General features: G+C 46.7%; 1 protein-coding gene across 1 annotated transcript in view; it reads right to left on the bottom strand.

The window, feature by feature from the left end:
• The window catches only part of RASSF3 (Ras association domain family member 3), a 158,922-nt gene extending 147,020 nt beyond the window's left edge, over window positions 1-11,902 (bottom strand). The window contains exon 1 of the mRNA XM_044280482.1: window positions 11,561-11,902. Coding sequence (XP_044136417.1) covers window positions 11,561-11,837 — 277 coding nt within the window. The 5' untranslated portion in view covers window positions 11,838-11,902. The remainder of the gene's footprint in view (window positions 1-11,560) is intronic.
• Window positions 11,903-24,645: the final 12,743 nt, after the last annotated feature.

Below are 24,645 nucleotides of genomic sequence, written 5' to 3'. Positions count from 1 at the left end.
AAATCTTTCTCATTAGGATAAAAAACATCAGCTCCACCGAGCCCCCCAGCCAAGTGTTAAAGTGGCGTCCGAGATCCCCAAGGGCTAAGCCAAGTAATTGTAAGTTTTCATGTGAAATATGTTTGTTATACACATATAGCATACACTATGCCACACAATATACAATTTCTTCTGTAAAAGTCATCAAGTGTCATGGGGGGGGGGGGGGGGGCTTTATTGTTTTTCACCCCAGGGCCCCATTTCACCTAGAACCGACCCTGCAGACACATTTATTATATCGATCAGACCGCAACCTGGCAAATATGCAGAGGACCAGCCAGACAAATACCGCTGCATGCACCTTTGCATGATTAGACAAGCTTGGAACTTATGGCTCAGGAACCATTGGGGAAGGAGCCTTAAATAACCGAGGGACTACCACTCGCCACTGACTGGGCACTTATTAGTCCACAAGCACATTGGTCTTTTAAGAGCTGATGAGAGCGCATGCACAAGTGCAAAGAATGTCACGCAGGCGATGGGGAGGCAAGAAGAGGCCTACCACTACACATACTCCAGTGGCTGAGCCTGAGGGTTAGAGCAGAGAGATGCCGGCCCATGCACCGCTGGCAACGCAGCAGTGAGTATTTCGGTGATCTGTGCCCGTGGACACGGACTGCTGACATTGCATCACTTGCTTTTTCTCTCTCCTGGGAAATTACTGGTATTACTGGAAGTTCTGGTATGAAGGTGGAAGTATATAACTTTCCCAGTTTCTTCACACTTTTTTCTTCCCAAACATGAACACAGTAAGCAACTGAAATAGTATGGAAAGTCTAGTATGAAAATCCGAGTAGAGTAGAAAGGAATACTTCCTAGAATAACAAAGGTGTGTCTTCTTTTGAAAACATTTTTGTATGAAATAGGTAGAGAGGTGAAACATCAAGGCTTCAGGATACGCTGGTAAGTGATGATGGGCATCATCATACATGAAGAGCAGCGGCGTCCAGCTCTATCAAATCCATCATTATTGGATGTAGGCCCATATGGACACTCCATAGGCTGGCCATACACATGAGATATCTGAGAGCTGAAAGCCATGTCTCCCAACTCCCCAATACAACTCCTGCAATTATCTGCACATCTATGTTTACCCAAGCATACGTAAAATATTTCTAGAGTCGGCTACTGTTTATTAATAATATACACTGTAGCTTGTAAATATACCTTATTATAATCAGAAAGCTTTACCACAGCATCTGATTACACAATGAATACATATCAAAGTGTTATTGCTTATTGATCAGCTATCCTTCGGATGGGTCATCAATATCAGATCAGTGGGTGTCACTTGAACTGGAGCAGCACTGTAGTAACCAGGCCCGGTCACTATACAGTGTACAGTGCTGATGATGATTTATAGTCTTACCCTTAGGGCCTCGATGCGCTTAGTTGGCCGATTCAACAAGGGAGGAAAAAGAAGAAGGCATAACACTTTGCCATGGGCCGCAAAGGCCTAGAGAATAAGGCACCTATTCCAGAGACCAATTTCCTAGCACTTATCAAATGGAGAATCAAGAAAAAAGGGAGGGAAGGTAGGGAGATCTTAAGGTTCAAAGAGTTTGGATGAGATATAGAGAATGTGAAGAGAACAAAATTAATAAACGTGAGGAAAATGTATCTTTAAAATAGAAGGGACATTACCAACCGTGAATTTATAGACTAAGATTTAGGATTTAGGATTTAGGAAAACCCCCAAATTTATATGAACCAAAAATAAGTGTTATATAGGAAGATCAAACGCCTGTTTGAAAAGTAAGGTTTTCAGTACATGTCTGAATGAGAGAAGACTGGGGATCATTTTCAGGGCCAGAGGTAGGTGGTTCCAAAATCTGGCCCCTTGAGCCGAAAAGGATCTCCCTTCACGTTTGATCTTGTTAACTTGCGGGATGTTAAAATTTGCAGAGTTGTGAGACCTCAATGTCCTCAACCTGGTGAATTTACGTTGCAGGTACAGGGGCCCCACACCATGGAATACCCTATGCATGAAGCATCCAAACTTGAACATCACTCATTGTTGGACAGGGAGCCAGTGCAAGGCTTGAAGAGAGGGAGTGATATGCTTTCGGCGGGCAACACCCGTTAGTACCCTTGCTGCGGCATTCTGCATAAGTTGAAGTCTATGCAAGTTCTTCTTAGGGAGTCCCATGTACAAGGCATTACAATAGTCCAACTGACTGCTGATCGCTGCTCCGACCAAGGCTTTCCTGAGAGGGGATTTGATGTATTTTAAGATCCTCCTCAGAAGTTTCAGCTGGTAGTGGCAGGTATCAACCACCTTGGGGGGGGAGTTGAGCTCCTGCTGATTTGATATTGATGAGCTGTTCGAAGGATAGGTCATCAATAAGTAAGACCTGGACAACCCCTTTAAAGCAATTTGTGGCTCATGAAAACAATGCATGTGACAAGTCAGTAGACCTCTACATACATACATGCTGGAATTAAGGAAACAAATACAGCATTTCTAGTCATTTCTAGTAGCAGTAGCACGTCTTCCCAAGTAACTAGACCAGTTTTAAGTTAACAAGCACTTACATATTTCAAATGCCAGAGACAATATCTACTCAACAATAGAAGTTCAGTGTTATGTTGGTCTGATATCCAGTCCACAGACCATAGTATAGCGCCCAGAGTGCATATTATACTGCATAGCAATACCTCCCTGGTATAAAAATAACATTTCCTGAGAACCAGGACAGCACTGATCCTTCCTATCTAATAGGAAAACTCCCATTGTGTAATCTTCACTACCATTGTACTTATTGGTAAAAGGACCTTGAGGATAACCCCACGGAGCTGATGCTGCATCTTGCTGATCTACTTATCTTCCCGCCGCAGTCACTGTGTCAGGATCACCAAGGCTTCTCATTAATCAGCAGAAGGAGATTCAGAAAGCACGGACCAAGGAACTGCCTAAAGAAGGACTAATAAGAGCGTCTTAGCTGAGCTAAATCCTTATTGGAGGCTCATCACAAAAGCTGGATGTTTGAAAGCTATAACTATTCAGAGAAGGTAAAAAGCACTGTTTATTTAGTGCAGGAACGTTTGTGTAAGCCACAAGTCACAATAGGTCATGTATTCCTCAATACAATATAGTCTGCACATATCAGCAGGTCTGCTTCTGCAATGGAAACCAGAGTGTTATCTATGATCTAGCGGAGATAGAGTTACTGTTTACTGATGTGTATGTTAGGACTACTAAATAACTACATCCTATGGTTAATGGAAAACATGAACATCAAACCTCTGTGGTAATGTGTACAGTAAAGTGCACGGTAGACGTATGGTGGGGGGGGTGTATCTCGCCTAGTTCTTCAGTTTAGCTGGGTGAGACCTAAAATTGAGAAATGGTATGGCTTCAGCAAGGCATAGTTTCTGGAGCTGTATTTTTTATTTAAAGTTGTATGGGCTGGATATTCTTTGGACTAGGAGACAGGTTGGTAGTGGGAGTCTTCCAGTCCACACCCCTAGTCCATTACAGGTTCCCTGGCCAGCTGGGTTAATCAAGCCAGGATAAATCAACCCTCTGTGCATGAGTCTTGGGGAGAAGGAGGAAGTGACCCTACAGGGAGCGAAGCCGGAGAGGCTTGTGTGGTCACAGCCAGGTAGGCCGCTAGACTGTATGGCTTAGTGAAGCTGGATCTCTTCCCTGGACTTATGTTTGGTGAGCTGACCTGCTACGGGTTGGAGCCTGGGACCCTGTGAGTAAAACTGTGCTTCAGAGGTGAGTCAGGGAGAAGACCTCTGTATTAGCTAGGGCCCAGAGGGGCAGGAGTTTATTTTGGTTTGGATTTATGTTTGTAATGGTGCTGAAGAGCCAAAATAAAGCACCACCCCATTGTCAGAGGAGAAGTCTGTGATTGCGACCCCCTCTGAGAGAGCGATCCCTTACACCTCATATATTACTTGACATTCTCTTTCTAAGGCCTCTTGCACACAAACGTGTGTGCCCCGTAGCTGTGCTGCGGCCTGCAAATTGCGGGCCGCAATGTACGAACACCCACTGTGGGGCAGCGCAGGGGATCGTGGACCCATTCACTTTAATGGGTCCACAATCCGGCCGTTCCGCAAAAAGATAGGGCATGTTCTATCTTTTTGCGGAACGGAAGTACGGGATGAAACCCCACGGAAGCACTCCATAGTGTTTCCTTAGGGTTCTGTTCCGAGCTTCTGTTCCGCATCCCCGGATTTGCGGACCCACTGAAGAGAATGGGTCCGCATCCGTGATGCAGAATGGTGCCCGTGTATACAGCCACGGAGCGCACACGTTCATGTGCAATAAGCCTAACAAAGCTAGAACCAGCCCTGTACCTCACATGGATCCAGAGCTCCCACTATTCATTGTTCCAATTTCTCTGCTAGATTTATATTAAGCTGGCAACAGGCCGCACAGGCCATGAGGCAAGATCAGAGGCCGACCAGCCTCTGGGGGGCAGAAGTTCACAGCCTATGGCTCCCATTCCTGCCATTCGCTTTCAAAAGCCTCAGGCCTCTAGACACAAATTTCTAATATATTGGAAATATGAACTTTTTTTTTTTTTTGTTATGTTGCAGACCCACATCGGCTTTGAGGATACTGTATAATGCATGCAGAAGAGAAGATGGTGCTCCAGCCTTTCCTCTTGAAGGGATTCTGTCACCAGATTTAACCCTATTAAGCTAGCTGACATTAGCGATGTTCTAATGTCAGCTAAACCTAACTAGCCTATTGCTACTTTTATCTATGTCCCCGTTACGCCAGAAATCTAACTTTTATAATATGGCGCAGGCGCGGTGAGGAAGCTGGCAGCCTGCAAGCGTCTTTCCCTCACCGCATCTGCGCCGAATACTGAACAGCGCGAAATTTCACCAGAGCACAGGGCTGGCAGACAGATGGGAGCACTGCCTGGCCCTGTCAATAAGGACTTGGAGGGAGGCGACAAAGGTTGGAGAACGGAGCCTGTAGGAGCAGGAACAACGCCTCCCTGCTACTAGAGGCTAATTAGCATATTATACAAGTTATATTTCTGGCGTAACGGGGGCATAGATAAAAGTAGGAATAGGCTAGTTAGGTTTAGCTGACATTAGCACATCGCTAATGTCAGCTAGCTTAATGGGGTTAAATCTGGTGACAGAATCCCTTTAAGGCTAGGTCTACACGACGACATTTGTCGCGCTACAAAAAGTCGCGCGACAGATAGGGCGCAACAGTTGTCGCGCGACATTTTGTTGCATCAATGTCGCGCGACAATTTTTATAATGGCAGTCTATGGTGTCGCACTGCAACATGCGACATGTTGCGACTGCGACGCGACAGTCGCAGAAAAATCCATCTTGAATGGATTTTTTGCGACTGTCGCGTCGCAGTCGCAGCATGTCGCATGTTGCAGTGCGACACCATAGACTGCCATTATAAAAATTGTCGCGCGACATTGGTGCAACAAAATGTCGCGCGACAAATGTCGTCGTGTAGACCTAGCCTCAGATAGAAGCACTTTCTTTATTAACAATCCATTAAGACATGCTGCTTCTGAAGGTTCACGCTTGCAGGCACTTACACTTCTCAGAGTGTTCTTTTTCGTAGTTGAAATGTATAAGAGACTACAAGCATAAACCTTCAGAGGCAGCATGTCTTAACCCTTTACTGACGTGGCGATTTTTCCATTTTTGCGTTTACGTTTCTCACTCCCTGCCTTTTCCATTCACATAGCTGTATGAGGGCTTGTTTTTGTACTTTCTAATACCACCATTTAATATTTCATAGGATGTAGTAGGAAGCGGGGAAAAAAAAATCCAAATGGGGTGGAAAACAATGCAAATCTGCCACAGTTTTAAGGATTTTATTTTACAGCATTTACTATGCAGTAAAACTGACTTATGCTTTTAAGTCTCCAGGTCAGTACGAATCCGGTGATGCCACATATGTATAGTTTTTCTTGCGTTTTAATACTAAAACAAAAATAAAAACCTTGGTAAAAAGAATTTTTTCTTTGCCATATTCTGACACCCATACCTTTTTATAGTTATGTCTATGGAGATGTGTGGGGACTCGTTTTTTTGCGGGACGATCTGTAGTTTTTGCTAATAACATTTTGGGGTGTGCTTTACTTTTTGATCACTTTTGGGCTAACTTATTTATATTTTAATAGTATGGGAGTTTTCTCATGCAGCGATGCCAATGATGTTATTTTTTTTAATTGTTTATTTTGATTTTGGGGATTTGAATTTTTCAAAATATTTTTCAAGTGAATGGGTCCGCTTCCTTGATGCAGAATGCACACATGCCGGTGCCCCGTGTATTGCGGAACGCCGTATGCGGCCCGCAATACGAACACGGGAGCACTACGGCCATGTGAAAGAAGCCTAACTTTCTCACACTCACTCAGAATAACCATTTAGGACATTATAGAGAAGTACTGAACAGTACGGATATGAATAAGGCAGTTGGAGTGAGATGTAACACTTAGGCCTCATGCACACGACCGTTGTGTGCATCCGTGGCCGTTGTGCCGTTTTCCGTTTTTTTTCGCGGACCCATTGACTTTCAATGGGTCCGTGGAAAAATCGGAAAATGCACAGTTTGGCAGCCACATCCGTGATCCGTGTTTCCTGGCCGTGAAAAAAATATGACCTGTCCTATTTTTTTCACGGCCAACGGTTCACGGACCCATTCAAGTCAATGGGTCCGTGAAAAATCACGGATGCACACAAGATTGTCATCCGTGTCCGTGATCCGTGTCCGTGGTCCGTGTCCGTTTTTTCCTATCATTTCAATGGCAAACTTGACTTAGATTTTTTTTTCATTTTTCATGTCTGTGGATCCTCCAAAAAACAAGGAAGACCCACGGACGAAAAAACGGTCACGGATCACGGACCTACGGACCCCGTTTTTGCGGACCTTAAAAAAAAAACGGTCATGTGCATGAGGCCTTACTAGCAGCTTCTATAGCCTCCCTGCAGCTCACTCCTCTTCCCCTCGTCTAAGATTTCTGTGGGCAACTATAATGTGATCCTTCAGTGAGAGGACAATCTGTCTTGTCTCACGAGGAGGAATTCAGAGAATGTTAATTTAGGAAAGGGTTTGGAAACAGAAAAGAGCTGCTAAGAAGAGAAAGAGGCATTTTTCTCTGAGAAGATATATTACAAAGTTTCTTATATTCACCTGTATGACTGATTTGTGAAAAGTTAGGCTACTTTCACACTTGCGGCAGGACGGATCCGGCAGGCTGGTCTCCCTGTCGGATCCATCCTTCCGCTTTTTCGCCGTATGGCCGGACCGCCGCTCCATCCCCATTGACTATAATGGGGACGGGGGCTGCCGTGCACCGCCGTGCTGCGCCAGAGCCCAGCCCCCGTTCCCATTATAGTCAATGGGGACGGAGCGGCGGTCCGGCTAAACAGCGGAAGGACGGATCCGACAGGGAGACCAGCCTGCTGGATCCGTCCTGCCGCAAGTGTGAAAGTACCCTTAGTGACCATTGAAACTAGAAATACACATGAAATTAAAGTCGGCCGAAATGACTTATTTGCTGTTGAAAATGTGAACGGCCAAGTTGGAAAATGTTGGCCATTGTGATGTGTTAAACTGGTTGCTACTGAAGTACCATTGAAGCATTTGTGACTGCTGAGACCAGTGACTGGTGAATAGCGATTGTGAAACCAAGCCACATCCAGGCAATGACCCGAAGCAGCTAAGAAGGGAGACATGGCACTGGAATGATGAGACTGTGGACAGGTGAGTGTATTCTGTTTTTATTTGAGCACACATTACTGGCAGGGGTGAAGTTGTCCCCTAGGTTGGATAATCCCTTTAAGCTCTTTTTGGACTTTAAATGATCATGTAAAATGAACAATAAATGATAATACTTTTAGACAACTATGGATGCTTTGCCCCACATACCAATCGTCCTCTGAAATGGAAAATCATTAAGTCATAATGTATAAACCCTTTAGATAGAATGTAAATTAGTCATCAAAATTATAAAATTAAGCAGGCTGAAAGGAACGACCTATGTCACAGCATCCAGTCATCATCACGCAGATTTGGGAGTCTAAATGCTGTGTCGCAAAGGGTGAAATCGGCGGCAGAAATCCATAGCACAAAATGACATACTGTGGATTATGGATTTCATAGAGGAAACCTTCTGCAATGTGTAGATCAGTTTCTGTACTGTAAATGCGTTGGGTTTCCGCAGCATTGACACCACGTGTGGCTGGACCCTCAATGGTGACAGGTTTCTAAGAGTAAGGATACAGAACCTGTAAGCCACAGCCGAGGTCCTGCTGAGCGTAATGTAAAGCTTCTAGAAAGCATCACACCCTGGTTATACAGCACATAAAACACCATCTAGGATCTGCACCACAAAGCACTGATGCATTGCTAATTATCTGCATCAAAGGGACATCAAAGACTCTCCTGGAAAAACCCTAACAGACGCCATTCATTATGATGTTCTCTGGCCAATGAACCCTTGCACCACGTCTCGGCCCGGGCACATGTACAGTTTCCAGTAAGGGGCACTGGGATTTCTTCGCGTCTTCCCATGACATTTCCTACTTCTTTTCTTATTTGCCAATACACCAAGAAAACCCTTCTTTAACCCGAAGCAGTCAGTCAGCTGTAAGTACCGCGGAGGACAAGCTGCACTGGCGATAAATGACATGGCAGCTACTAAATCTGAGCATTAGGGCTCATTCCGCGCAAATAGCGGTCCGCAGTGGATGAGCCGTGGCCGCGTGCACTCGGATGCGGACCCGTTGACTTGAATGGGTCCGCGATCTGCAAAATACAGGACATGTCCTATATTTTGCCGTGTGGAGGCACAGACTCGAAAGCCAATAGAAGAGCTTTGTAGTGTTTCCATGAGCTTCCAATCCATGCCCCCGCTCCGCAAAAGATAGAATGTGTCCTATCTTTCGTTGTATTTGGCGGATCAGACCCACTTAAGTCAATGGGGGTTTGCAGTCCGCAATACGGGCACAGAGCCCATAGGTTCGTCTGAATGAGCCCTTAGGGTGCCTTCACAGGCAGAAAATCAGGTCCATTCACTTGAATGGGGCTTGCAGAAATCCACGTGCTTGCGGTGTTTCTGAAAACACGTACTAATTCCAGATTTTCAGAGCTAGATCTGCATGTGTCATCGGAGGAGGTAATAGAGGTCTCAGTGCCGCCATATATACTCATCACTACAATGATAAAGCTTATGTATCTATAATGTCCGCTCCTGGTGGCAGGACCCCTACAGATTGGCAGTACCAGTGCATTACACACTTTCCTGACATAAATGCCTCCTCAGGAGCCAGGGCAGATAGAAAAGCTATGCTAAGGCCTAAGCTCGTGGCGGTTCTTATTACTGAACCACTACAATAACCCATCTGCCCCCTGCAGTCTATATTAAGACATGCAGCCCACTCCTCCCTGTATACTACACGGAATATACCTAATATACGGCCTCACTCCATTACTATATCGCTAGAAGGTGGAGAGAGCTGCCAGTGGTTCCTGGTGGAAATACTGGCGTATAAAATCACAAGATCAGTGCGGGATGTACAGTACATATCATGTGATCATGAGCAGTAATATGCTGAGCTATGGGGGATCCTGCCCGGAGCCAGACTGCTCTGCTCCCTGCAGGTGCTGGGGGATGCGGCCCGCTGGGGGAAGCGGCCCGCTGTGGGGTGCTGGGGGAAGCGGCCCGCTGTGGGGGGCTGGGGGACGCGGCCCGCTGTGGGGGGCTGGGGCACGCGGCCCGCTGTGGGGGGCTGGGGCACGCGGCCCGCTGTGGGGGGCTGGGGCACGCGGCCCGCTGGGGGACATGGCTCGCTGTGGGGTGCTGCACGTAATGTTAGTATAGGAATCTACTAAAAACAAACCACTTAGACTAGTATCAGAGTTACCTACCAGGAATGACATGACTGTGAGCATGAGAACCTGCCAAAAGCCTGACCTGCCACCTGCAACATCCAGACCATTTACTAGCTGTAATACTGTGTATCCATATAAATGGCCCAAATGTGCTGCAATTCAGTCCCTGGGCTGATCTAGACCATATAGGGAACACGGGGGTCATATACACCACCAAAACGCTTAGTGTTATAGATATATAGATATATGTCCGCCTATATATCTATATTATGGTATATTCATAGGGGTCTATGTGTCCATCCTATGATGTAGTTGTGGGGGGGGGGTCTATGTGTCTATCCTTTCATGTAGTCGTGGGGGGTCTATGTCTCCATCCTAGTATGTAGTCGTGGGGGGTCTATGTGTCCATCCTAGTATGTAGTCGTGGGGGGGTCTATGTGTCCATCCTAGTATGTAGTCGTGGGGGGGTCTATGTGTCCATCCTAGTATGTAGTCGTGGGGGGGTCTATGTGTCCATCCTAGTATGTAGTCGTGGGGGGGTCTATGTGTCCATCCTAGTATGTAGTCGTGGGGGGGTCTATGTGTCCATCCTAGTATGTAGTCGTGGGGGGGTCTATGTGTCCATCCTAGTATGTAGTCGTGGGGGGGGTCTATGTGTCCATCCTAGTATGTAGTCGTGGGGGGGGTCTATGTGTCCATCCTAGTATGTAGTCGTGGGGGGGGGTCTATGTGTCCATCCTAGTATGTAGTCGTGGGGGGGGTCTATGTGTCCATCCTAGTATGTAGTCGTGGGGGGGGTCTATGTGTCCATCCTAGTATGTAGTCGTGGGGGGGGGGTCTATGTGTCCATCCTAGTATGTAGTCGTGGGGGGGGTCTATGTGTCCATCCTAGTATGTAGTCGTGGGGGGGTCTATGTGTCCATCCTAGTATGTAGTCGTGGGGGGGTCTATGTGTCCATCCTAGTATGTAGTCGTGGGGGGGTCTATGTGTCCATCCTAGTATGTAGTCGTGGGGGGGGGTCTATGTGTCCATCCTAGTATGTAGTCGTGGGGGGGGGTCTATGTGTCCATCCTAGTATGTAGTCGTGGGGGGGGTCTATGTGTCCATCCTAGTATGTAGTCGTGGGGGGGGGTCTATGTGTCCATCCTAGTATGTAGTCGTGGGGGTGGTCTATGTGTCCATCCTAGTATGTAGTCGTGGGGGGGGGTCTATGTGTCCATCCTAGTATGTAAGTCGTGGGGGTGGTCTATGTGTCCATCCTAGTATGTAGTCGTGGGGGGGGTCTATGTGTCCATCCTAGTATGTAGTCGTGGGGGGGGTCTATGTGTCCATCCTAGTATGTAGTCGTGGGGGGGGTCTATGTGTCCATCCTAGTATGTAGTCGTGGGGGGGTCTATGTGTCCATCCTAGTATGTAGTAGTGGGGGGGGGGGGGGTGTCTATGTGTCTATTTTCTGCCCATGAACAGTAGTAAACTAACCAACCTCAGGGCAGAGATGTAAGAGAAGAAGGCAGACCCCCGCAGCTGCCCCAGAAGGCACAGCACCCCCTAGCACACACCTGGTGACTACCTTGTACAGTGCTCTCCTACTCCTCAGAGGGGCACAGCCGTGCCCTCCTGCACACAGAGCACCATTCTTGCCCCCTGCAGCCAGAAGTTACCGAGCGGCCACCTACCTGCACAGCGCCGGGCCCCCGAGAAGATGAAGCCGCAGCACAAGTCGCACCAGGCGGTCAGAGCGGCCTCGGCCTGAAACTTGTGACCGGCTCCCGGCTTCTGAGGCTGGAAGATGAAGCGGACGTCTGGCGGGGGTCTGTGCGCTCGGACCCTCCGCCTCACTCCGGGGAGCACCCCCGCTCCCGCGCGGCCCGCACCATGGCCGGCACAGCTCCTGCTGTCACCCAGTGGGGAGAAGGGGACGCGGGCAGCGGGAGCTCTGGCGAGGGCAGACATGAGCCAGCTGGGAGAAGAGGCTAGAGCAGTGACAGCACCTGGGCAGCAGTCATCATGGACATGCCAGTCACCGCCCCGAGTCCTCCCAGCGTGCCGTCATCAGCTCCCGGCCCTCCCCTCCGACAGGACAGCGGTACCGTCCCGTTACCGCACTACAGCTCCGGCCGCTGCAGGTTTAGGTTCCTATGGTGGATGTAGTTACGGTATATATTCATTGCTGGTGGGGGCCCATCCTATCTCTGGAAACCAACCCCACCTGAACTTATCTAAGGCTAAGTTCACACTGACTGATTAGCTGCTGCGGCTTTTCAGATGACAGATCCACAGCTTCCTACAGTACCAGCAGAGGATGAGACTTTCTGAATTTGTCAACTGACCTGTGGATGTGAAATCTGCTATGCTGCCTCTGTCACCCTTTGCAATGGAGAGGGTTAAAGAGACCTGTCACCGGGATTTTGTGTATAGAGCTGAGGACATGGGTTGCTAGATGGCCGCTAGCACATCCGCAATACCCAGTCCCCATAGCTCTGTGTGCTTTTATTGTGTAAAAAAAGCTATTTGATAGATATGCAAATTAACCTGAGAGGAGTCCTGTCCCTGAGATGAGTCCAGCGTGAAGGAGCGCAGCACCGCCCCGCATCCTCAGAATCTTCTCCTTGCTCCCGACGTCAGACAGCCAGAGCGCCGTAATCTCGAGATGCGCGAGCTAGCACATGCGCAGTTCCTTTCCTGAGGCTGATGCCAGCACAGGGAAGGAACACTATGACAACACGGCACATGCACTAGCTCACGCATCGCAAGATTACGGAGCTTTGGCTTTCTGACATCGGGAGCAAGGAGGAGATTCTGAGGATGCGGGGCGGTGCTGGGCTCCTTCACGCTGAACTCATCTCAGGGACAGGACTCCTCTCAGGTTAATTTGCATATCTATCAAATAGTTTTTTTTACACAATAAAAGCACACAGAGCTATGGGGACTGGGTATTGCGGATGTGCTAGCGGCCATCTAGCAACCCATGTCCTCAGCTCTATACACAAAATCCCAGTGACAGGTTCCCTTTAAGTCCTCTGACTTCTCTGTAGCAAAAACGCATGTAATACATGATTTTTCCTCTGGATTTTGAGTCACATGTGAACACAGCCCTAAAGTGGCTGCAGAGGTAAGGGGTATCGGACACTTACAGAAGAGATGTTTGGCCCTGAGTGGTATGCTTTGCTCCCAATCTAGAGTGGCAGGATGAAGGGGGGACAAGCAGACAACAGGGGCTTAGGCCTCATTCACACATCCGGGATGAAATCCGTGATAAGATGGTCAGTGATCATCCAAGAAGAATCCGTGTCTGTTTTTTGCTCTCCGTGTGTGAATAAGGCCTTAGGCCCCTTTCACACGAGAGTCGTGGGTGAGGGCCGGATGCGTTGCATGTGCATTGCGGGAAACCCATGTGAGTGCGCAGTCAATTTTGTCTGCGATTGCATTCCGCTGTTCATTTTTTTTCTGCGCAAGCGCAGTGTGTTTTGCACACACGTTATACAAAACTGAATGTGGTACCCAGACCCGAACCCGGACTTTTTCACTGAAGTTTGGGTTTGGTGTTCTGTAGATTTCATTATTTTCCCTTCTAACATGGTTATAAGGAAAAATAATAGCATTCTGAATACAGAATGCTTAGTACAATGTCCCTTGAGGGTTAAAAAATAATGAAAAAATTACTCACCTCATCCACTTGATCGCGCAGCCGGCATCGTCTTCTTTCTTCTTCTTCTTGCAGGTCCTGCTGAATGAAGATAGAAGAATCTCGACGTCAGCTCAGGTCCTGCAAGAAGAAGAAAGAAGACGATAACATCTGCGTGATCGATCAAGCGGATGAGGTGTCATAATGGAAAATAATAAAGTAAATGGACTTTAATGGGGTCCCGGGGCTCATCCCTATTTATTATCATCTCCTTAACAACCATCTGTGAAAATCGCATAGCATCCACACGATTTTCACGCAGCCCCATTCATTCCTATGGGTCCTGCGTTGTGTGAAAAATGCAGAATATAGAGCATGCTGCGATTTTCACGCAACTCACAAGTGATGTGTGAAAATCACTGCTCATCTGCACAGCCCCATTGAAATGAATGGGTCCGGATTCAGTGCAGGCACAATGCGTTCACCTCACTGCACCCGCGCGGAAAACTCGCCCGTGTGAAAGGGGCCTTAGTGGTTACAATGCCTCAATGAGGGCAGAGGACTAGTTAGAGGCAACATGATAATTAGGTACACTGCCCCTTTAAGAGTCACCAGCTCACTCTCCCTGTGGCTTGTGTTGCACCCATCTCCTGGGCATGGGTATTCTGGCTTCAGTCTCTTCAGAGTGGCAGTAATGACAATGGCTGTATCTGCATCTGTCAACTACTTGGAACCGAACCCGAGTTCGGGAAATGTTTTTTTACAGTACAATTCATTTCTGAAGTTATTACCCGAAGTCCCGCGAGACTTCACGTAGCAATACCTTCGGCTCATCTCAGCAAATACATTCTAATACTGTCCTGGGCTCCTGCTCCGTGCAGTATTGGAACGAAGTTTTATGCGAATCGACTTCGGATGGTTCATACAAAGTCGGTTCGCTCATCCCTAGTCATGACCACTGCGCACTCACCTCAGGGCGCTGGCACACAGTGCAGTTCGGACATGCTTCCAGGATGCAGTTGTTTATTGTGGCTAGCTGAAATAAATTAAATCATTCCCACTATGCAGAACACCAGGGGTTAATGAGGCTGCTAAACTGAAAACTGCATCCTGAATGCATGTCAGAACTGTGTGCCAGCACTCTTCGGGCTCGTTCACACAAACGTTTTTTGCGTTCTGTATATGGGCTGTTTTTGCATTCTGTATACTGTCCGTATACGGAACCATTCATTTCAATGGGTCCGCAAAAGATGCGGACACCACTCTGTGTTATAATGGAAAATAATAAAAATATACAGAACACCGATCCCGAACTTCAGTGAAGAAGTCCGGGTCTGGGTACCACTGTCAGTTTTTTACCACGCGCGTGCAAAACGCATTGCACCCACGCGATAAAAACTGAACAACGGAAACTGACTGAAATGACATACCTACTCGCACGATTTTCCCTGATCGCAGACGCAACGCATCCGGACCTAATCCGGACACACTCCTCTGCAAGGGGCCTAAGAATCACAATCATGGGAAAGACTGCTCACCTGACAGTTGTGCAGAAAACCATCATTGACACCCTCCATAAGGAGGGAAAACCTCAAAAGGTAATTGCAGAAGAAGTTGGATGTTCCCAAAGTGCCGTATCAAAGCACATTAATAGAAAGTTATGTGGAAGGGACAAGTGTGGAAGAAAAAGGTGCACAAGCAGCAAGGATGACCGCAGCCTGGAGAGGATTGTCAGGAAAAGGCCATTCAAAAGTGTTGGGGACTTTCACAAGGAGTGGACTGCGGCTGTAGTTAGTACATCAAGAGCCACCACACACAGATGGATCCTAGACATGGGCTTCAAATGTCGTATTCCTCTTGTCAAGCCTCTCCTGAACAACAAACATCAGAAGCGTCTTACCCAGGCTAAAGAAAAAAAGAACTGCTTTGCTGTTTAGTGGTCCAAAGTCCTCTTTTCTGATAAGAGCAACTTTTGTATCTCGTTTGGAAACCAAGGACCCAGCGTCTGGAGGAGGAATGGAGAGGCACACAATGCAAGATGATTGAAGTCCAGTGTGAAGTTTCCACAGTCTGTGTTGATTTGGGGAGCCATGTCATCTGCTGCTGTTGGTCCACTGTGCTTCATTAAGTCCAGAGTCAAGGCAGCCGTCTACCAGGAGATTTTGGAGCACTTCATGCTTCCTTCCGCAGACGAGCTTTATGGAGATGGTGACTTCATTTTCCAGCAGGACTTGGCACCTGCCCACACTGCCAAAAGTACCAAAACCTGGTTCAATGACCATGGGATTACTGTGCTTGATTGGCCAGCAAACTCGCCTGACCTGAACCCCATAGAGAATCTATGGGGCATTGCCAAGAGAAAGATGAGAGACATGAGACCAAACAATGCAGAAGAGCTGAAGCATCCTGGTCTTCCATAACACCTCAGCAGTGTCATAGGCTGATAGCACCCATGCCACGCCACGCCACATTAAGGCAGTAATTGATGCAAAAGGGGCCTAAACCAAGTACTTTGATTATACTTTTCAGAGGTCCTAAATTTTTCTATTTAACATCCTTTTTTTTTTTTTTTTTTTTTTTTTATTGATTTCATGTATTATTCTAATTTCCTGAGATTGTGAATTTGGGGTTTTCATAAGCTCTAAGCCATAATAATCCAAATTATAACAAATAAAGGCGTGAAATATCTTGCTTTGCATGTAATGAGTCTGTGTCATATATTAGTTTCACCTTTTAAGTTGCATTACTGAAATAAATGAACTTTTGCACAATATTCTAATTTCTCGAGTTTCACCTGTATATCAAGCTGACAGCTCAAGGGGAGAGTATTTTCTGCTGCAGCTAAGGGGGCTGCTAAGACAAACCTTTACTATAATTAATTGTACTGACGGAATTATGCGAGTAAAAATCCTTACACTGGAGGTCGGCCAGAGACACACAGCATTATAAATAATTTTGTATAGCCACTGAGTTATTCAATAAAATGCATCTGTATAACGCCACCTGCTGTTTTTTTTTTTTTTCTCATTTGTTTGTCCCGCTCACTATGATGGCCCCACATGCTCAGTTTCATCCTTCAACTGCCTCCTGAGCTGTGATAGGCAGAGCTGAGACACGCCCCCTTATCTGCAGCAGTTATTCCTCCTGGACGCGCAAGAGCCGAGATTTCCTGTGAACGCGCGCACACAGGAGCGCGCGTTCACAGAAACCAGAGGTAAACGAGTGCATCTACAGCCTGCCAGCGGCAATCATTCGCTGGCAGGCTGTAGATGTGATTTTTTTTAACCCCAAAAAGGTATATTAGACGCTGTTTTGATAACAGCGTCTAATATACCTGCTACCTGGTCCTCTGGTGGTCCCTTTTGCTTGGATCGACCACCAGAGGACACAGGCAGCTCTGTAAGTAGCACCAATCACCACACTACACTACACCCCCCCCCCCCCTGTAACTTATTAACCCCTGATCACCCCCCCCTGTCATTGATCACCCCCCTGTAAGGCTCCATACGGACATCTGAATGCAGCCTTACAGGGGGGTGATCAATGACAGAGGGGTGATCACCCCATATAGACTCCCTGATCACCCCCCTGTCATTGATCACCCCCCTGTAAGGCTCCATTCAGACGTCTGTATGTGTTTTGCGGATCCAAGGATCCGCAAAACACGGACACCACGGATCCGCAAAACACAGACACCAGCAATGTGCTTTCCGCATTTTGCGGATCCGCACATTGCCAGAACTATATAGAAAATGCCTTTTCTTGTCCGCAATCATTTTCCGCTAACTTGTGCCAAAAAAAAAATCTTCTATGAACTCGCTATGCCCCTCACGGAATACCTTGGGGTGTCTTCTTTCCAAAATGGGGTCACATGTGGGGTATTTATACTGCCCTGGCATTTTAGGGGCCCTAAAGCGTGAGAAGTAGTTTGGAATCCAAATGCCTATAAATGCCCTCCTAAAAGGTACTCATTGGAATTTGGGCCCCTTTGCGCACCTAGGCTGCAAAAAAGTGTCACACATGTGGTATTGCCGTACTCAGAAGAAGTAGGGCAATGTGTTTTGGGGTGTATTTTTACATATACCCATGCTGGGTGAGAGAAATATCTCTGTCAAATGACAACTTTGTATAAAAAAATGGGAAAAGTTGTCTTTTAGAGAGATATTTCTCTCACCCAGCATGGGTATATGTAAAAATACACCCCAAAACACATTGCCCTACTTCTTCTGAGTACGGCGATACCACATGTGTGACACTTTTTTGCAGCCAAGATGCGCAAATGGGCCAAAATTCCAATGAGTGCTTTCAGGATTTCACAGGGCATTTTTAGGAACTACTTCTCACACTTTAGGGCCCCTAAAATGCCAGGGCAGTATAAATACCCCACATGTGACCCCATTTTGGAAAGAAGACACGCCAAGGTATTCCGTGAGGGGTATGGTTAGTTCATGTAAAAAAAAAAATTGTCACAAGTTAGTGGAATATGAGACTTTGTAAAAAAATAAAAATCATTTTCCGCTAACTTGTGACAAAAAATAAAAACTTCCATGAACTCACTATGCCCATCAGCGAATACCTTAGGGTGTCTACTTTCCGAAATGGGGTCATTTGTTGGGTGTTTCTACTGTCTGGGCATTGTAGAACCTCAGGAAACATGACAGGTGCTCAGAAAGTCAGAGCTGCTTCAAAATGCGGAAATTCACATTTTTGTACCATAGTTTGTAAACGCTATAACTTTTACCCAAACCAATAAATATACACTTATTGCATCAAAGACATGTAGAACAATAAATTTGGAGAAATGTAGTTTTAATTGAAAAATTTTACAACTGAAAGTGAAAAATGTCGTTTTTTTGCAAAAATTTCAGTCAATTTCGATTAATATCAAAAAAAGTAAAAATGTCAGCAGCAATGAAATTCCACCAAATGAAAGCTCTATTAGTGAGAAGAAAAGGAGGTAAAATTCATTTGGGTGGTAAGTTGTATGACCGAGCAATAAACCGTGAAATTAGTGTAGTGCAGAATTGTAAAAAGTGGTCTGGTCATTAAGGGGGTTTAAGCTAGGGGGCTGGGGTGGTTAAAGGAAATGTGTCACCAAAATTTTTATCTGCCAGTTAAAAATAGATGGTGACAGATTTCCTTTTTTCTAATCTGTTTTCATTTTCTGACTAGCAGAAGGACCCCCGCGGGTATATTTAATCTATTTGATTTAATGTTTGTGTGTGTCATTAAAAGATATCGACAGTATCCACTATAACAGTAACATCTACAGTACCCCACCCCTTAACAGTGACCTTCACAGCGGCCGCCCCTTTATTAGTGACCTCCACAGTACCCCGTCTCATTAAGGCCTCATGTACATGACCGTATGCATTTTGCGGTCCGCAAAAAATACGGATGATATCCATGTACATTCCGTATTTTGCGGAACGGAACAGCTGGCCCCTAATAGAACAGTCCTATCATTGTCCGTAATGCGGATAATAATGTTCTATTTTTTTGCGGAACAGAAATACGGACATGGCATGTACACGGAGTACCTTCCGTTTTTTTTGCGAAAAAAACCCGTAACGGACACAGAATGAAGATACGTTGGTGTGAATGAGGCCTAACAAGGATTTCCACAATAACCCGCCCCCTTAACAGTGACCTCCACAGAGCTCCGTTTCCTTAAAATGTGACCTCCACAACACCCCACCTCCTTAACAGTGACCTCTACAGCACCCCGCCCCTTAACACTGACCTCCATAGCGGACCGTCCCCTTAACTGTGACCTCCACAGCACTCCGCTCCCTTAACAGTGTCATCCACAGAGCCCTGCCCCTTTTAAAGCTGACCTACAGCAGGGAAGATAAATGGCTGGTGTGGTGAATTCATATGGTTTCCAGTTCGGGAGAATGGTGTCTTTAGTAGCTGCCTTTGCATCTGGAAAGGGAATATCTCTTAAACGGCTTTTACCCCCATTTATGCCCGGGGTGCCGTAACAATTGGTGGCAAGCGGCGGGATCATTCTCACAGCCCAGAAGGACAGCTACAAAGTAACATCATTCCCTGGAATTACAATTTGAGGGCAACTCATGTCCCAGTACAGCGACCCTGACAGCAGCAGGATGGAACCAGCAGTGGCATACGATGAGAAAGACCTGGAAGGCCGGGATGCATTAAGGAAAGGCATCTGGTACCAGGCCCTAGATAATGTACATTACCAGCGAGGCGTGAGTCTCCCTAGTGAAGAGCAGCGATTGCAGAAGCAAGTGGCCCTGCGGATGCCCTTCCTGGGAGAGCAGCCCCTGGAGGAATGGGTGAAGGAACTAGAGCACCTGGTATGGCAGGAGCTATGGCTGGAGGATGCCTACCAGGCACTCTGGTGGTATATGGCACACTATATACCCTGGACAGCTGAACATGACAAGCCAGAGGGAGAGGAGTTTGATGGTCCTGGCTTGTTATGGGAGTCCTTTGCAGAGTCTGACTTCGGGAGCCCTGCACAGTCCAGACTTCAGGACTTCTAGGGAGGCTAGGCAGGATTGAGATGACCCCCATGAGGTAGAGAAAGACCTGGCTCACCTAGCAACCCTGGAGTGGGAACTGGAGCAGGACTACCGAGATCTCTTCCACTCCATTGGGAAGGCTCAGCAGGACAGCAAGATGACAGACCCGGATCCAGACCCATTCAGCTGGGCAGATATTGTGGAGTGTTACTGGGAAGAACCCCAGGTGGCCAGTGGAGATGGGACCGAGGTCTCTCCACCAGTCCTGCAGGGAATTGGGAGCCCAGTCTCCATTCCCCAGTGGCCGTGTGATTTACAGGGAATTGGGAGCCCAGTCTCCATTCCTCAGCGGCAGAGTGTCCTACAGGGAATAGAGAGCCCAGTCTCCTTTGCCCAGAAACAAGACACTGTATTGGGAGCGGAGACAGTCGGTCTCCCTCCACAAAGCCTGGAAGTATGTATGGGAGAGGAGCTTGTTACCCCCCTCTCCCTATTGGCAGTGTGAATTGCAGGGAATTGGGAGCCCAGTCTCCATTCCCCCGCAGCCGTGTGATTTACAGGGAATTGTGAGCCCAGTCTCCGTCCCCCAGCGGCAGTTTAACGCACCAGGGGGAGACAGTAAGCCCCACAACAGTGCAGATGGGACCGTTGTCTCTGCACTCACAGCACAGGAGGTAGGGACAGTCGTTCCTGTCCCCCAGCAACAGGGCTGTTTAGCCAAAGGGGAGACAGTCGGTTTCCCCCCACAGCAGCATGGTGGTCTATCTAAAGGGGAGACAGTCGGTCTCTCCCTACAACAGCAGAGCTGTGTATCTAAAGGGGAGACAGTCGGTCTCCCCCTCCAACAACCAGGCCCCAACCAGGCTACTTCCGTGGTAGCGCTGGCACCAGGGCAGAGTAGCGCTGGTCTCTGCCCACTCATCAACCCACCAAGGCAGTCTACCGGTCCCCCACACAGCCGTGGTGAGGCACCTGGACATGGACAAGTTTATCCCTTGCTCAGGTGTAGTAACCATTTATTGTGGGTGGGCTGTACTGCTGTTTCTATTTTGTGGGTGGGCTGCTGGACTAACAAGGGCACTGACCGGCAGAAAGTCAGATACCCTGTTAGTCTGTTTGGAAAAGGGGAGAAATGTGGCGAAACCAGTGGCGTAGCGTGGGTTGCCAGCACCCGGGGCGAGCCATGTATTGCGCCCCCCCCTCCCAACCTGTGGACACGCCCCTTTTACAGCTAATGTAGCAGTCCTATGTAACACCACAGATAACATGGTGACAACGCTCTAAGTACAGATGATGTAGTAGATGGGTATAAGGCCCCAGAATTCAGAACACGCACAGTGTGACCTGAAGTCTGGGACCAGGATGCAGCAGGGTGCGCCAAATTCTCAATCCACCCCCCCCCCCCCAACCCTACCGTATAACAAATATGTGTTTGGACATTGCATACATCACTACAAAATATACAGTATAATACAGCACCACATACCTCATCCATCCAGTGACGTCTCCTGTGATGTAGACTTTCCTCAGCATCTTCATTCAGAGATAAGACCGCCATGACACCTTCTTTCAGCCGCGTCACATCTCTGCAGAGTTTTATTAATATTAGTTATTATTATTATATATAATGCCCCACTCTGTATAATGACCCCTCTGTAATATTAGGATATATAATGGGCCATTATATATCCTAATAATACAGAGGGGGCCATTATATATAGTAATTATCCAGAGGGTCCATTATATATCCTAATATTACAGAGGGGTCATTATATATAATAATTATACAGAGGGGCATTATATATATATATATATATATATATATATATATATATATATATAATATTAATACAGAGGGGGCCATTATATATCCTAATATTACAGAGGGGTCACTATATATAATATACAGAGAGGCCATTATATATTATAGTTATACAGAGGGGCCATAATAAATAATAATTATACAAAGGAGCCATTATATATAATACAGAGGGGCCATTATATATTATAATAATACAGAGGGGCCATTATATATTATACAGAGGGGCCATTATATATCCTAATATTACAGAGGGGCCATTATATATTATAGTTATACAGAGAGGCTATTAATAATGGGCCCTCTGTATAATTATTATATATTATGGCCCCCTTGTATAATTCTAATATATAATGGCCCCTCTGTATTATTCTAATATATAATGGCCCCTCTGTATAATATATAATGGCCCCTCTGTATAATATATAATGGCCCCTCTGTATAATATATAATGGCTCCTTTGTATAATTATTATTTATTATGGCCCCCTCTGTATAACTATAATATATAATGGCCTTCTGTATAATGTATCATGGCCCCTCTGTATAATATAAAACGGTACCCATTCTTTAAATATACTGGCCACCTCCATAGTGCCCCCAGTATGGCCCCCAGTACTTACATAAAAAAAATAAAAAGTACTCACCTCTCTTCATCACCTCTTGCAGTCTTTGCTTGGGCGTCCCGACGCAGGCAGTCAGGAACACATCACCGTGGCCTCCTGCGCCGCGTCATCACGTCATCTCGCGAGACCCGGCGCAGGAGGTCACGGTCATATAATCACGATCTCCTGGACTCCTGCGCCGCTCTACTGCGTTTTAAAGCTTCATGCCAGGCGGAACGGAGGGGATGGGAGCCATCGGCTTCTATCACCCTCATTTTACTGCCTTCTGCCTGGCGCCCCCTACAATTTGGCGCCCGGGGCAACGGCCCCCCTGGCCCCCCCCACGCTACGCCCCTGGGCGAAACCAACCTCACCACTGGGTGCTGGAGAAGCCTGGTTGCCAGCCTCTTGCCCCAGGATTATGGGCCCTCTCATCAGCCCATGCTTAACTTAAACCCCATGGCGATTTGACTGTGTTTGTGGCATCTAAGCACTGTTCAGATATATTGAGCGCTCAGATCCAAGCCATCTGGGGATATGTTAAATCTCTATGTTTTATGCAATAGCTGCACAGTTAAATATTCTTATGTCTTTTATTGTCTTTTGCTACCATGTGGCTAATGGAGTTTTGCCTCTGCCCTTGGAGATAAATTGGATTACTTCCCAATTGTCTCCAGGACAGAAGACATTGTGTAAAACTGCGTATTCTCCTGCCTGTGATAATTACATTAACCCATTGTGTAAGGTAATTGTATTACAGGCAAAGGGGATGATTTTGTGTGGGAGTGTCTGAGTGTATTGTACAGGGTTACTGGTTGTTTTACAAAACCCTGTGGGTGGTACTAATATGTAAGAATGTGTATATAAGAACAATAAACGCACAGCTCTGGCTGTCCACTGCTTTACCCTCAACACAGAGCTGGGTCTCGTTCTTGGGCGGATTGTATGCTGTTTCAGTCCAACTGCTAGGAGTGTAAACCTTTCATATGTTTTTTTTCTATTTGGCTGTATGCAGCATTCATATGGTATCCAGTTTGGGAGATTGGTGTCTTTTAGTAGCTGCCTTTGCATCTGGAAAGGGAATATCTCTTAAACTGCGTTTACCCCCTTTTATCCACAGGGTGCCGTAACAGCTGGGTTGTTATGGAAACCTGGTGTAAAACTGTGTGTATGTGGAGACTAAGGGTGTCACAGTCCCTCCTGTGAGAGAGGTGAGAAGATCGGATAGACTTGCTGCACGTGAGGCTATCTGACAGGTCTCTCTGTTTTCCTCTATGTACAGTATGTTGTTGTTTGGCAGGATCTCACCTCTCCTCAGGTGCCGCTCGTTATAGAAACATAGAATTTGTCGGCAGATAAGAACCATTTGGCCCATCTAGTCTGCCCAATATACTGAATACTATGAATAGCCCCTGGCCCTATCTTATATGAAGGATGGCCTATGCCTATCCCATGCATGCTTAAACTTGTCCTGCAATCCATGTACTAGTTTAGTAGCTCTTCTCTGAACTCTCTCCAAAGTATCAATATCCTTCTGGAGATATGGTCTCCAGTACTGCGCACAATACTCCAAATCAGGTCTCACTAGTGCTCTGCAGAGCGGCATGAGCACCTCCCTCTTTCTACTGGTAATGCCTCTCCCTATACACCCAAGCATTCTGCTAGCATTTCCTGCTGCTCTATGACATTGTCTGCCTACCTTTAAGTCTTCTGAAATAATGACCCACAATTCCCTTTACTCAGATACTGAGGTTAGGACTGTATCACTGATTTTATGTTCTGCTCTTGGGTTTTTACGCCCCAGGTGCATTATCTTGCACTTATTAACATTACATTTTAGTTGCCAGATTTTTGACCATTCCTCTAGTTTTCCTAAATCCTTTTCCATTTGGTGTATCCCTCCAGGAACATCAACCCTGTTACAAATCTTTGTGTCATAAGCAAAAAGGCACACCTTGCCACCGAGGCCTTCTGCAATTTCGCTGATAAAGATATTAAACAATATGGGTCCCAGAACAGATCCCTGAGGTACCCCACTGGTAACAAGACCATGGTCTGAATATACTCCCTCTGTTGTCTGTCCCTCAGCCACTGCCTAATCCATTCAACAATATGGGAGTCCAAGCTCAAAGACTGCAATTTATTGAGCCTTCTATGTGGGACAGTATCAAAAGCCTTACTAAAGTCTAGATAAGCGATGTCTACTGCACCTCCGCCATCTA

Source organism: Bufo gargarizans, chromosome 2, assembly GCF_014858855.1.
Source record: "Bufo gargarizans isolate SCDJY-AF-19 chromosome 2, ASM1485885v1, whole genome shotgun sequence".
Taxonomy (NCBI): domain Eukaryota; kingdom Metazoa; phylum Chordata; class Amphibia; order Anura; family Bufonidae; genus Bufo; species Bufo gargarizans.
This window is presented reverse-complemented; position numbering and strand designations above follow the sequence as displayed.